The sequence below is a fragment of the Galeopterus variegatus genome, unplaced genomic scaffold, assembly GCF_000696425.1.
Source record: "Galeopterus variegatus unplaced genomic scaffold, G_variegatus-3.0.2 Scaffold8904, whole genome shotgun sequence".
NCBI classification, from domain to species: Eukaryota; Metazoa; Chordata; class Mammalia; order Dermoptera; family Cynocephalidae; genus Galeopterus; species Galeopterus variegatus.
In genome coordinates this window covers 50225-66149 of record NW_007735015.1, presented here as the reverse complement: position 1 = coordinate 66149, position 15925 = coordinate 50225, and the positions used below count along the sequence as shown (strand labels likewise).

General features: G+C 42.5%; 1 protein-coding gene across 1 annotated transcript in view; it reads left to right on the top strand.

The window, feature by feature from the left end:
• The window catches only part of LOC103608837 (uncharacterized protein C20orf26-like), a gene marked incomplete at both ends in the record, with an annotated part of 77900 nt that overhangs the window by 25163 nt on the left and 36812 nt on the right, over positions 1-15925 (top strand). Inside the window, 3 exons of the mRNA XM_008593226.1 lie at positions 5993-6171; positions 7884-7923; positions 10762-10901. Coding sequence (XP_008591448.1) covers positions 5993-6171; positions 7884-7923; positions 10762-10901 — 359 coding nt within the window. The remainder of the gene's footprint in view (positions 1-5992; positions 6172-7883; positions 7924-10761; positions 10902-15925) is intronic.

Here is a 15925-nt window from a genome sequence, read left to right as displayed (position 1 = left end):
AAATGAAAAATCAAATTCTGGGTTGCTAAAAACAAGCCAAAGGCAAGAAATAAGGGTAAGAAGCTTGGGCCTAAAGCCAGGCTCCTAAGGGGAGAAAAATGAGTTTTAAAACTCTTACTTGAGGGCTGGCCCGTGGCTCACTCAGGAGAGTGTGGTGCTGATAACACCAAGGCCCCGGGTTCGGATCCCATATAGGTCTATTCCTCAGAAAAAGAACTTCCTCAATTTGATTAAGGTTATTTTAAATCTATAGCAATACTTAATGGTGAAGGACTAAATGCTTTACCCCTGAAGTCAGAAACGTGACAAGAATGTCTGCTCACACCACTCCTATTCAAAATTGTACTGAGGATTGAGCCAGTGCAAAAAGACAAGAAAAGAAATAAAAGGCATCCAGACCAGAAAGAAAGGATTAAAACTGTCTTTTATTCACTGACAACATGGTCATCTATGTAGAAAATCTGATGGAATCTACAAAACGGCTACTAGAACTGATAAGTAATTTAGAAAGTTTGCTAAACGTATACAAAATTAATTGGCAAAATTCAGTTGTATCTCGAATCCAATCAAGATGGCGGAATAGATGGTCCGCAGTGTCACTCTCTCCCCCAAATCAACCAAATTTAAAACTATAAAAATGTAACATCAGCCAAGCCGGGGCCACTGGAGCTCAGGGGAAGAGGAGGAGAGACCTACGGAGTTCATGGAGGTGGGAGAAGCTACGATGAGAGAAAGAAAAAGCTGCTCTGAGCGTTTCGGGCTGTGGATGCTTTAATGCTGGAGCTGCTGAGCACATGGAGCAGGAGCCGGCAGAAGCCACAGCTGTGCCCTTCAGATGGAGTTACTTGGAGGCAGCAGGAGAGAAGAGGGCCTTGGCAGCCCCCAGGACAGCAAGACTGCTAATAGAGTTCCCATGGACCCATGCAGGAGCAAGGAGTCAGAACAACTGAAAAAAGGGAGCCACTCAGAGGCCGGTGAGTCATTGCAAGGGACCAGAGCAGGGCCCATCCCATGGGAAGTGTTTGGAGCACGGGCGGTGGGTGAGACATGCCCACCAGGGGAGCACTGGGGCACAGCAAGGACAGCTGATCTTCCCCCCAATCAGCGCAGGACCACTCAGAGGAGACTGGTCAGGAATGCAGAATTGCATGGGGTGCAGTTTGATGAAAATACTCAGGCCCAGATCAGAGATTCTACACAACCCAGATCCACTGGGTCTCTGGAGATCCGGAAGTATCTATAAGGTCAACCATTAAACCCTGAGCTGCACAAAAAGCCTTCCCTAGGGAAACAGTAGCAAAGCAGTGGTTTAAACAACCACAGAGCTCAAGTACTGGTTCCCACAGAAAGTTCCCCCATGTTAGAAGCAAAGGACAAAAAAATTAGTTCCGGCCCAGGCACACCACCAACACCTTGGGGCCTGCCTGGGACCTGGAGGCTTGGATCTGGGGAGCGGACCCCACTCCCACTTCCAGGCAAATTGCACCAGTGCCTTGGGGCCAGCCTGGGGACCTGAAGCATGAAGAAGGGGACTGGATCCCCCTCCCACAACCAGGCACACCACACCAGCCCCTTGGGGCCCGCCCAGGGACCCGAGGCAAGGAGAAGGGGACTGGACCTCTCTCCCACAACCAGGCACACTGAGCCAGCGCCTTGGGACTCACCCAGGGATCCGGGGTATGGAGTTGGGGACCAGACCACCCTCCCACAACCAGGCACAACATGCCAGCACTTCGGAGCTGACCCAGGGCATGGAGAAGGGGACCAGAGTACCCTCCGACAACGAGGCACACTGAGCCAGCACCTTGGGGCCCACACAGGGACCCAGGGTATGGAGTTGGGGACTGGACCACCCTCCCACAACCAGGCACAACATGCAAGCACCTCAGAGCCCACCTGGGGACCCAGGGTATGGAGAAGGGAACTGGACCTCTCTCCCACAACCAGGCACACCAAGCCAGTACCTTGGGGCCCACCCAGGGACCCAGGACATGGAGAAGGGGACTGGACCCTCTCCCACAACCAGGCACATGGCGCCAGTGCCTTGGGGCCTGCCCAGGGACCAGAGGCATGGAGAAGGGAACCAAACACACCCCACAAGCAGGCATATCGCCAGTGCCAAGGAGCATGCCAAAAACAGCACCTCCACGTGGGTGGCCCACCACAGCCACCACAATAACCATGGCTGCTGCAAAAGCGGCTAGACACCACAGCCACAACTCAGATGGTCCACCAACCACTGGAGTGCATTCACACATCATATACCATATGTAAAAATTAACTGCAAATGGGTCATAGACCTAAATGTAAAGTTCAAACCTATATAATCTCTAGAAGAAAATGCAACCGTACTTTACAAAGTTCATGGAAAAATGAAATTAAAAGATGATATGAATCTTTCCATGAGCTTTTTGAAGTCCACTCTTATACCATAGGAGAAAACCATTGTGACCTTGGGTTAGGCAAAGATCTTTTAGATACAACATCAAAAGCAAAATACATACATAAAAGAACGTATTGATAAATTAGATGTCATCAAAATTAAAAATTCTGGGCCGGCCCATGGCTCACTCGGTAGAGTGCGGTGCTAATAACACCAAGGCCCCGGGTTCGGATCCCACATAGGGATGGCCGGTTCGCTCACTGGCTGAGCGTGGTGCTGACAACACCAAGTCAAGGGTTAAGATCCCCTTACCGGTCATCTTTAAAAAAAAAAAAAAAAAAAAAAAAAAAATTAAAAATTTTATTTTCAAAGATTACTGTTCAGGTAATGAAAAGACAGGCTGCAGACTGGGAGAAAATATTTGTAAATCTTATACCTGATGATGGACCTGTTTCCAAAACAGGTATTTTAAAACTCTCAAAACACAATAATACAAAATAAACAACCTAATAAAAACAGGCAAAAGATTTGAACAGATACTTTCCAAAAGAAGACATATCACATGAAACAACACTCAACCTCATTAGTCATTAGGGAAATGCAAATTAAAACCACAGTCTGATACAACTGTATTTTAATTAGAATGGCCAGAATGAAAAATGACTCAGCATTCCAAGTGTTGGCGAAGAGGTGGAGGAAGTGTGGTCTAACAGGAACACTACTCAGCAACAGGAAGGAATACACTACTGATATGTGCAACAAATGGATGAACTTCAGAATAATATGCTGAGTGAAGGAAGCCAGACCAAGAAATAAAAAGAATACATAGTGTATGATTTCATTTACATAAAATTCCAGAAATACAAACTAATCTATAATGACAAAAAGCAGATCAGGGTCTGCCTGCGGTTGGCAGAGAGGCAAGGGGTGGGGGGAGCGAGAGGCACGCAGAAGCCCAGAAGCTTGGGAGAGTGATGGATGTGTTCATTATTTTGATGGTGATGATATTTTTATGAGGGCATCTATAAGTCAAAACTTTTCAAAAGGTACACTTTATATATATGCAGTTTATTTTTATTCCTTTATGGACCCAAGAAAGGATTCGGCCAGAGGGCCAGGATGCTTCCCCTCTCCCCGCAGGCATATTGGACCCCCAGAGGGCATCTGGGTAAGCAAGGTGGATCCATCTCCTCTCACTTAGTGGTAGGGAAAGGCACTGACATGACAGAAAAGGAATAAAAAGGGCACACATCCACAAAGACAACCAGATGGAGAGGAGATATTGGAAGATAAGCACTTCAGAAATATTTAGAATCAAGAAAATCAATGGAGGCGTTTACACTGGCTTAGCACAGCTAAGGAAGGTGAAACTCGAGTCTTTATGAGAGGAGAGACTGGTGAGAGGTGTGTGAATTCCCCACCAGGCTGAGACGTGGAGGTTCTGTGGAAGGAATGGGGCTGAAAATGAGGGGATATGGAGTGACTGCAACCCTGGCCTCCCTCAGACGCCACATGGCTCATCAGCCACAGCCCAAGTGAGAAGACCAATGACTAGTCTCGAGAAATCAAACAGAAGCAGCTCCAAATTCAGGTTCAGCCTGCACAGCGTGAGGCTGTGTAGGTGATGGTGAAGGATAGAGAATAGACCAGTAAGTGCAATTCTCCATTTCAAATAGAGGAACCCCTGACCCCTCTTCTAGCCATGTTCTCTGAATGCCAGAAACCAGGTCTTTGTATTAGTTTTCTGTCGCTGATGTAACAAATCACAAACTCGGTGGCTTAAAACAACATAAATTTATCATTTTACAGTTCTGGAGATCAGAAGTCCAGAATGGGTCTCACTGTGCTAAGATCCAGGTACAGGCTGGGGTGTATTGCTTCTGAGGATCAAGGGGAGAATCCGTTCCCATGCCTTTGCCAGCTTCTAGAAGTCACTTGCACTCCCTGGCCTGTGCCCCTTCCTCCATCTTCAGAGACAGCAGAGCAGTATCTCCCCCTCTCTGACTCTGACCCTCCTGCTTCCTGCTCATAAGGACCCTTATGATCACATTGGGCCCACCAGGATAATTCAGGATAACCTCTTCATCTCAAAATTCTCAACATAATGACATATGCAGAGTCCTGGGTTAGGATATGCACATTTTGGGAGGCCAGTGTTTGGCCTACCACAATCCCTCATGCAGGAGATTGGAGAATTTAATTCCCCAAAAAACTGACAGACCAAAAAACAAAGGAAAAAGCCTCCAGATAACATCACTTGAGGTGGCAATAAAAATGCCAGTAAAAATGCCAAATTTTCTGACTGTTAACCCTGCCAAGTGTCCCAGTTAGCCAGTGGCTATTGAGTTTTGCCCACCAAGCACTGTTGTTTCTAGGAAGTTAGAAATGTGCTCCAGGGATATGAGGTCTAAACCAGGAACAAAAAAGACAAGGGAGAGATCTGGAACTTAAGGAGCAGGAGCTGCAAAATGAGAAAGAGATGGTTCAACAGGCTGGTAAAGCTTCAACTCCAGGTTAGATGAGGGGGAGAGAAAAACTGAAGTTCATGGGTGATCACAAATGCCTGCGTGCTTGGAAAACAGTATTGACCAACACTTGGCAAATCTGAGAAAGCATGTGAAAAAATTTAGGAAACCAAGTGAATAAAAACAGTATGCAAATGAGGACACAGTCATGTTACTCCCCCTTTGCTCCAACATAACAGCAGTACTTACATATTCATAATCGTGTGAATACTTACTGATTTCATGGTGAATTGTGATGTACTTACATTGGGGGGATAGGCTGGAGGGAAGAGGAAGGTGAAAGAAGATTAAATCTAGCCACCACATCACTATCCAATAGGAAATTTCAAAAATGGATGAATTACAAAATAGCAGCATAAGCATATTATTCAAAAATACAGAGATAAATACCAAAAGACATTAAAAGGTTGGAAGGGCTAGCCAATGGGGAGAGGGACTTCGGGGGACAGGGAACTGCCAATTTTCTTTATAAACTTTTAGTGCTAATATTATTTTAATTTTTACTATATGCACATATTACTTTGATTTAAAAAAACTCCGAGAAGGATCTCAGAATGAAATAATTTTCCTCTGAGTTATTCCATCTTCTTAGATGCCCCTAAAATCATACTGGACAGACTCAGCACTTACTTTCTGGGTGGCTGAGGTCAACTGGACCTTCCTTGGCTCCACCTCACTACCCCATTTACTCCCAGGACTGCCTGAGCAGACCTAAGACCCCAAAATTCTTGTATCTCAAAATCACAATGAAAACAACTTGGGGACAGAGGTATTTTGCTTATGGAGTTCATATGTGTATGATACTAGCACACTCTGATCTCTACCCTGTGACACAGTTAATATATGGACGCTATATCAAAGGCCAACTGAAACCATTTGTTTTCTGACCTTTGTGTGAGGACTTGTTTTAATCATTTTATAAATTTTGAATATCTCATAAAGAACATCTTAAAACCAGGCCTGGCTCAGGCATTGTTTCAGGTGAGACAGTCATACCTGTGGGAACAGGGCAATGTAGAGATGATGCACCCCTAGCCCAGTCAGCTGCAGACATGGACAGGATTCCCATCTCTCCTTGCTCTAGGTCACAGAGAAACACAGTCCAGTGTCCACGGTAGACGAGCTGGAGCCCTGTGTGAGCAGCAGAGGCTCAGCATCCCTCTCGCTACCTGAGGAGCCGAGCCAGTTCCGCCCCATCTACAGGGGAGCCTCATCTGCGTTTTGTATTCAGCTGTTTTGTGTTGATGAGAAGTACGAAGCAAGGCAAGTATCATGTGCACGTTGTTTGTTAGGGTGAGAATTGCTCACGGTGTATGTAGGCCAATGTTTTAATTTTACAGAGCCAGTGGTTTCCAAACCTGGCCCCATATCCTAATCTCCGGGGGAATTTTTTTAAAAACACAGACCCCTGGGCCCCAGGCAGAGATTCTAGTCCATAAAAAGCAAGTAAGGCTCACAGAGAGGGCAAGAACCCCCAGGTCTGGCTCACCTATTCAGCAATTGGGAATCTGGAAAATCGTCACTATGTAAGCACACGCTGCTCCCATTCTCTAATGTTTGCATTTCTGGGAGACTTTGAATTTGCTGCTGCTCATCTGGAGTCTTTTGGTTGCAACTAACAGAAAGTCCAACCCAAACTGACTTTGAAAAAAAATGGAAAATTGCCTTGCATTAAGGGTAAGTCCAGTGCTATGACTAATTTTAAATATGGCTTGAACCAGGACCTAGATAACCAAATCAAGGACCATGTTTCTCCCTCTACCTCTTTGCCCTGGTGCCCTGCTGTTGGTGCCATTCTCAGAGTAGTGTCCCTGTCTTGGGGACAAGACAACTGACAGCAACCTCAGGCTCTGCATCAAAATCCAGTAGGGAGGACTGGTTTGGGCCCAGCTTTGCAGCCAAAGTCCATTGAGGCCTGTTGGACTGTGTGCTCATTCCATAGGCTCAGACCCTTTGCCTTACGCTTCACCCAGAACATGGTCTGGAGCCTTATCCAAATGTAAGATCTGAGAGGGGGATAAGTGGGACCCCCAACAACAAACAGCTGCTGGGAGGAGGAGGCATGGTGCCGGGCAGTCTCCCTCTTCCTGCCCCTCCAGAACACTGAAACGGTCAGTGCTTCCTATCCCCATAATCTGGGTATGGACCGCTGCCCTCACTGCCTAAATTCCACATCTTCTTTAGCACACCCACCCACTGTACAAATGTCCACAGAACAATCTTGAGGAGAAAAAGACTGGCCTATTTTGGTAGAGCAGAAGGTTCTGGAGTATCTTTTAGATGACCAAGAATAGTTCTGGACATTTCCTTTTTAGAGGATGTATTTAAACACATTCCCAATCTCCCAGCCTCCCCCAAACCGTGTTTTTACTTCTACTTTTCTCACCCTAAGTGTTTGGCTTCTGTGAAGATATTGGGGCTGAAAATGGAAATCTTTTTATGCTAATGATATTGTAGACATCTAAAAAGCCTGTAAAGCCCTTGTAGATTTTTGGTTTTTAAATTTTTTTCCCTTGTCCATTTAGATATGATTATGCTTAGAATGTAATTTTTGGATTTTCAAACAGGTTCAATGACCCATTACGGTTTGCCTGTGAGTATACATCTGAGGCTGGTCAGAAAGTCCTTGTTATAAAGGAAAAAGGATCAGAGTAGCCTATAACACACCCACCTCTCCCCTCAACCCTTTCGAAAAGGAGGGGAATGGTTACGTCCTCAGAATGACCATCTTTTCTATTGGCTTTTTGAATGTACAGAGATTGTTCATTGCTATGACAGTGCCTTGATTTCTACAAAATACTTTCTTACTGAGATATGAAGCATATGACTTATGCACTGATTAATGTTTAGCTAGACACAAATCCTGACTAGTGGTTGGCTAGTTGCTGCCCAAGGGATAAAGAGCTATAAATCTCTTGAAATATTCACCAATGCTACGTTTGCTTGCAGGTCATGACAGTGCTTCTTATTTACAGGTCATTGGATTTTATGAAGTTTGTTTTCAGTCTTTTTCCTGTAAGTATATGCTGAATTTTGAGTATTATAGTTGGTTTTATAGGCTAGAGAAGCTATAGGAAAGTAAAGTGCCATATTTATAGTCCAAACATTTAAAATGCTACGAATGTTGAAGTTCGAACTGCTTCTGTATTCTGAGAATAAGGTCAAATAGAATGTCATGAACTCTTAAAAAGAGGAAATATTGTCATTTTCAGTAATTCTTTAGTCACACTATTTTAACAGCTTTCTTTCAATGCATAATTTCTTTTAGAGATATCTTTATCAGTTATTTATTAGAATGAAATCATTCATAGTGGTATATGGAAATGTCAGAAATTAAAGTGGCTTAGACTGTTGTATTACTTCACAGCTTATATTGGCTCAAAATATTCTGAAACCCTCGTACTGCGTTTCTAAGGGGAGGAAAGTGGGAGCTTGTGGTTGGTTTTTGGATTGGCATTTCCTTCCCCGCTAGTTCCTCAGGCCTGACTCCGAGTCTGGCAAGTGGGAGGGTCTCAACCACGTGGGTGAATGGGCCTCTCATCCAACATCCAGGTGCAGACAAGATGCCCCATTGCAGGGTGTCGCCGGCCTCTTCCTCCATTCCTGTTTCACTGTTGTCCAGGGATGGATATCTAGCCAACCTCTTATCACTTTACTGAGGGAAGAAAGTGGGGATGGAATACAGTTGAGGGACAGCGTGGGTTTTTATAAAGACTTTTTCCGTGGCTGGACTGTCAGTTAAGTCAACAATTGTACTTCTTCAGTTGGCTAATTTCAAGCAAAATATCTACGATTTTATTTTTACTTGATGTTCTTTACAGTGAGGCAAAAACAAGTATGGTTTAATTATGTTGCCTAAACACTGTGTGATTTTAGGCTTTAGTTCCTCAGTTGTTTAATAGAATGAAGCCTTGCAATAAGGCAATATGTTCTCCATTGTAATTTTTTGCATTGATTTCTAGGGCTTTTTTTTTTTTTTGTCTTTTTTCGTGTCCGGCAACGGATCGCAACCCTCAGTGTCGCGCCCGTACCGGACCGGGACCGACAACGGGATCGCAACCCTCGGTGTTGCGCCCACACCTCGCTCAGCCAGTGAGCGGGAACCGGTCTGTATGTGGGATCCGAACCCTCGGCAGGAGAGCCGCCGCGCTCCCAAGCGGCGCACTGTAGCAGTGCGCCACCGGGCCGGCCCTCTAGGGCATTTTTGAAGCCCACGGAGCTCTGTAGATTACCATGAATGTACGATTTACAACACCAGTTTCCCTTAAAGATACCTTAAAGAAATTTCACTGTTTAATTCTTTACTATTTTAAACTCTGTGGAAAGGCAAAATCTTCAGCATTATAAAAGTAATGCTGGCTATTAAATGGTAAAAGACCTGTTTACATTTTAATTCTATTTGATTTGGGGATATGGGGACACAGGAAAAAATATGTTCATTACTTCATCCTTAAATCCTTCAAATCCAAGTAGAGTGAACTCATTATAGTTAGTCTCCCCCACCAAGACTTGGCACCCAATCTTTATTTTTAGCTTGAGTATTTCAGCAATTTCACTCTAAAGTTTCCCCAAAGGAGCTGTGTTATTTTGCTAGGAAGAAGGAAGATGAGATAAACAATGATACACTCCTTAGGGTTGCACAAATGTCCCCAGGGTTTTGGATTAGCACAAGTAATGCCTTCACAGGGTTCAAGGGGAGGTGAGATCCCAAAGGGACATATGAGCTCTTGGAAGAGCTGGCTGCTTCTGCAGAGACCTGGCAGGGGAGCAAGTGGCTGTGTGGAACATAAATGGCCTAGAGAAACACCGTCCTTGGACATTGAGTGTGAACCATATCACTAACTGAATGTTCCAGCAGCTACCTAAAAAAGAAGTAAAAAGGAAGAGATGAAATCCATGTTAATCATACATTTCACTTAACTCAGTATGTCCCAAACAATCATTTCAGCATGTAATCAATATAAAGTTATTAATGCCATAATTTACATTCTTTGTCTCATACTAAAAGTCTTTGAAATCCATTGTGTATTTTATACTTACAACACATCTCAATACAAGTATTAAATGTTCATCAGAATTACTTTATAGTATTTAGATTTCATAAAATTTATAGTTGGGTTAAGTAGTTCACGTAACCCAAGGACACATACTTGTAAAACTTTTCCAATAACAGTTTTGAAATTTAAATTTAAATTAATTTAAGTGACATGAAATTTAAACTTTAGGTCCTCAGTTGCACTTGCTCAGTGCCTGGCCATTGGCCACCATATGGGACAGCACAGGTCAAGAAGATGAGTGGTGTCTATCAGGACACGTGGGCAGTTCTTTTAAACACACCCTTGAATCTGTTCACCCGAATGGGATGATGTCCTGATAAAATACACACACATCTATTTATGTATAATCACAGGATTTTGGAGCCAGAGAAGGCCTTGGAGTACCACCCTCTCATGTCACAGAGGAGGGGACCGTGATTGGCATAAGGCCACTTAGTAAGCACAGGCCCTTTCTGGGACACATCAACTTAGTGATGCAGGTGAATTCACAAGCATGAATGGTCTTAGTTTAAAAATCTACTACAAAAGGGTGGTACTGAATGGGTGGCCTTGTTCACATATTCGTTTATTCAGGTTTCAGTCAGGCTCACAGATATTTTCCCCACACTCTTGTAGTTGCTCATCTCCCTGAATTTTATAGGATTACTTTCCAAAGTATGGGAAAGTTTGATTTGAGTATTCTCCCCTTAATCAACACCTTTTGCTTCTATTTTCCTTAGTGTTTTGTAGCAGTGATTTGTTTATTGATGGTTGTTTTTTTATTCCTTCCATGTGTCTTGGTTTTCTGCTATGTTAGGACAAGAACTTCTGCATAATTTCTGTGCCTCACCTCACCCCTGAGTTTGTCCTCATCCAGACCTTCGTGAAGGTGGTCCCCTTCAGCAGCTGTACCCTCGAGCAGGATCTCTACGTCTTCCATCGGGCTGGGTTGCTCACGTGAGTGCACGTACATTTGGCCAAAGACAATCTATGAAATTAAAAAAGAGAGAGGAACTAGGAGCTCTCTGCTATCGTAAGTTAATAATTTATTTTAAAGATCATCTTTTATTAGCAGAGGGCTTGATCAAGTGATTTTTAACTAATACATTTATGGAAAGTGTAGTACTGAGAAGAGACTTTTCCTGTCAGATATTAAAACATAATATACCTCCACAATAATCAAAACAATGCCATGTTGCCAGATTCTATAGGTAGAACAATGTAACACAAGAAAGAGTCCCACCATAGACCCAATACGTGACAATGTGTGTGTCACCACAGTGGGACAGTCTGTAACATTCTGTAAATGGTGAAACAAGGTATAGAGAGAATTTTTTTTTCATATTCTACAGTAAAATAGATCCTTAGGTGACTGAAGAGTTAAATGTAAACATTGAAAAACAAAAAATTAGAAAGTATATCCACAGTGCTAGGTTCTGTGCCAAATTCTGTGAATGGTGAAGCCTTTCAAGGTTTATAAACACACATGTAAATGTAAGACTGCAGCTGTGATGGGAGTAACCAGTGATGGGTGTGTGGTACTGGGAGCAGGTATCACTGGGAGGTTCAGCCCAGTCAGAGGAAACTTTTATGAGGAAGTAATAATGAGTGCTATAAAAGGAATGTGAGTGAAGGTTGATCTTTATCACATCTCAGAATGGGAAAGGTCTTTTGAAAATGTGGAAGAAAAAAATTAAGTTTTTTTTTTTAACCATAAAATGTTTTTTGAATCACTCTTACTTAGTTAAAGTGCAACTGATTGACAAAAGGATATTTTTAACAAATACGGCAGACAAAAGCTTCACATATTTAATATATAAAGAGCTTTAATAAATCAATAAGCAAATCACTTAATACCCAAATAGAAAATGAATAAAAAGCATGACCAGACTGTTTTCACATAAAAAAGAAAAATACACAAATGCACGTAAAAATTAATAAATACTTAAAAGTCTTCTACATTATCACTAATGAGGGAAAAAAACTAAAGTGAGAATGAGAAATCATTTTTGGTCAATTAGCAAGAATTAAAATATAGAAACATTCAGTTCTAATGAGATACATGTAGTGCTGGCCAGAATGTAAATTGGCATGAAATTTCAAAGGGCAATTTAGCAAGAATGCTGAAGTAGCTCATGTCCTTTTACCCTTTAATTCCAACCATAAAAATCTATCCTAAGGAACTAATCAGAGATGCAAACAAAATTCCTGTATGATAATTAAAAAATATTGGCAATAATCTAAATATCCAGTAGTAAGAGAATGTTTTAAATTACTTTATGGTACCTAAATGAAGGAAGCTCAATCTGTGTTTGCAATTCATTTAAGGAATATTTAATGATCGGAAAATACTCAGAATGTAACAGTGGCCTAAAAAAAATCAATATACAAAACAGTATTGAAATATGACCTTCATTTCCAAAGAAAGGAGAAGTCCATGTGAATGAAATAGACTAAAAGGAGATGTGCGGATATAGTGGATACTGTCGTGTGCAACCCAGATCCCTCTTGTTTAGGACTGAAGGACTCTGAACAACAACAGTTTGAAGCTGGGACCCCACAAAAAAGATTGCCCTGGACTGAACAGGAGAGCTTTGCACAAGATCCTGCCCCTCTCCCAAGGGAAGCCTTTATCCAGTGACTAGTCTGTATGTGTGTGTGTGTGTGTGTGTGTGTGTGTGTGTGTGTGTGTGTGTGTGTGTGTGTGTGTGTGTGTGTGTGTGTGTGTGGTGGCGAGCAAAGGGCAAGCTCCCTGCCTCAAGGTGTGGCAACTCTGAATAGTCTTTCTAGGGCCAGAACTCCCGCAGGACCAGCTGGGCATTTGTTGTGTTCACATCACTTGCAGCGCAACTTCTCCCTCGGCTGTTTCCTGCTGCTCTCACTCCCCGCAGGTATCGAGGGTCCCAAGAGCTCATCCTAATAACCTCCAGCTAGAGGTGGTCAGTGGTTGCCTCTGGGTGGTGGTAGCAACATCAAGGATGATTCTTAATTTTTCTCCTTATGTTTCCTAAATTGTGGAATTTTTCTACACTAAACCTGAATATCTGCTAGGATTCTTTTGCTGGCAAGTGGTAGAAACCCATCAAATTGGCTTAAGTAACTGGAGTTTTTATTATTACATACAGGTGAAGTGGAAAATCCAAGGGCAATGCTGGTTTCATATGTGGTTTAATCAGAAATCCAACCCTCTTTGACCTTTATCTTCCACATCGACTCCTGGTTAGACTGGAGCTTCCTCAGTGGTCACAGGATGGGTGAGGTAGCTTTAGACCTTAGATCACTCCAAGTCCAACAGGAAAAGAATGGTGGGTATACTTCTTCACAGAAGCCCTAACACAAAAGTCTATCAGCATTTCATTGGTTCAGATTGAACCCTGTGCTGACCTTGAACCCGTCACCATGCCAAAAGTTGCTGGTTCTAGGTCTGTTCCCATAGCTCAGGGGTTGGGTGAGGGAGGGGTGCATTTCCAGACACAAATCTACAGGTGTTGCTGGGGAAATAGGCAATTGAGCTGCCTCCCACAGCTGTGTTTCAGGACAGGAACATCTAGATCAATAGAAAGTGAACAATATACATATAAAACCAATAGGGATGATATCAAACCTTATATTTTCTATAATTTAACTTTTTAAAGTCCTCTTATACACATGGTTTTGTTTTTACAAAATATTATGAAGCTTATCAAACTGTGCACTTAATATGGGTGTCTTTTATTGTGTGTAAATTAGACCTCAATAATTATGCAGAATCTTATAACAAAAAGTTTGGTAGAGTAGTGTCAGAGAGCTGTCTCTATAATTGCTACATCAACCTTTAAGTGAAACTTTCAGAAACATCTTAAATGTTGACTCTATAATTGAGGACTTGTGTATGGTTTTTGGCATATTCGTTCAGTACATTACTATGAAGTTTAAAAAACAAAACAAAACAAAAAAATCTATATACCCCATATAGAAAGATGTCTGGAGTGGTGAGTGAAGCAAGGAGTCAAACAATGATAACACGAGTAGTAGTAGTCATGACAGCTCACATTCGTTGTGAGTTTATACCGTGGCAGGCGCTTTCTTAACCACTTTCCGTGTATGGATACACACAGCGACCTTATTAACTAGGTACCATGATGCTTATGCCCATTTTACAAGTAAGGAAACTGAGAGTCAGAGAGGTTGAGTAACTAGTCCAAAGTCCACACAGCAGAAGGTTGCAGAGCTGGAACTGGAACTTAGGCCTTTTCCAGATCCAACTCGTAACCACTGCACATATTGCTTCTTCATACTGTGTGCTCAGTATAATTCCATCTGAGTTTTTAAAAGTATACGTATGTACCAGTCAGCACTTAGGCTAAACTGTTGAAACAGAGGAACCCAAAACACAGTGGCTGGAGCCAGACTGAAGTTCTGTCTGTATCACACAGTAGTCCAGCCATGGACAGGGGTCTAAGGAGAGTAGCAGCTTTCTCCCATGAAGTTGTCCAGGGATCCGAGTTCCTTCTCTTACTGCCCTTCATCCCCTAGAGTGAGGGTATTTGCCTAACATCTCCAGAGAGAAGTCAGGGGCTCTGTGAATTTGGATGGAAAGAAAAACTGCATCTTTATTGTATTACCCTGTAGTTGGAATTTAGTGTGTCCTTCCACTGTGAATGGAGGCAACCTGCCTCGGTGGTGTTAGCAGAAACCATGATTTTGTAACCCGTAGAAATCACAGATATTTTTATGTCTTGTTGCAGTCGTTGCAGATGTCTCTAAAGATCATATATGCTTCCACTACTTTGAAATTTCAGTAGTTATTTTCTTCTTAACCAGAACGTGTTATTTAATTCATCAATGAGGAGGCACAGATATTATCCTAACACACATTTTAAAAAACATTTTGGTAACTGTATTTCACTACAATTTGTTTCTTTCACAGTCTTTTGTCTTTTATTTTACACATTTAAAAACATTGGTTTGAGAAGTAGTCCACCACATTGCTAGACTGTCAAAGGGCTGTATGTCCTAGAAAAGCTTAAGACCCACAGCCAGAGTGAACTTTTCCTCCTTGTGCTCAGAGCTAGCTAAGAGCTCCACAGCCATATTTTAGTTCATGGGGAAAGGTGGAAAGAGAAGTGGATGCGGTGCATTTTCCTCTTATGGGACATACATCACTTCTGTTCATATTCTATGGTCAGGAACTTGGTCACATGGCCCTACGTAGTTACAAGAAAGCCTGGGAGAGATGTCGCTAATAGTTTGGATGTGTGCCCAGTAAAAACTCAGTTGATTCTTTCATTAAAAGGAAGAAGAGAAAAAAGGATACTATGGGACCATCGTATCTAGTTTTTATCTTGCATGTGTATAGAAATTCTAGAAAGGTTCACAGGATTTTATTAACCTTATGTGCCTCTGAGGAGCAGGACTGGGAGGTTGGGATGAATGGTGACTTACTTTTTGCTTTCTATTTATCTGTTCTGTTTGATTTTTTGTTTTAATTAATAAACTGTATTTTTTAGAGCAGTTTTAGGTTCACAGCAAAATTGAGCAGAAAATGCAGAGTTCCCACATATCCCTTCCCTACCCTCCCGACCCCCGACAACTCTCCCTTTATTAACATCCAGCACCACAGTGGTACGTCCCTTATAGCCAATGAACCTACATCGATCCATCATTGTCCACCAAAGTCCATAGTTGACCTTAGGGTTCACTCTTGTCTACTCTGTGGGTTTGGACACCTGTATGATGACATTCATCCACTATGTAATATCACACAGAATGGTTTCACTGCACTAAAAATCCTCGGTGCTCCATCTAGTCATCCCTCCCTCCCCCAACCCCAGCAACCACAGATCTTTTTACTGTCTCTGTAGTTTTGCCTTTTCCAGAATGTTATATATTTGGGAGCATGCAATATGTAGGCTTTTCAGATTGGCTTCTTTCTCTTAGTAGTATGCATTTAAGTCTCCTCCATGTCTTTTCATGGCTTGATAGCTCATTTCTTTTTCACA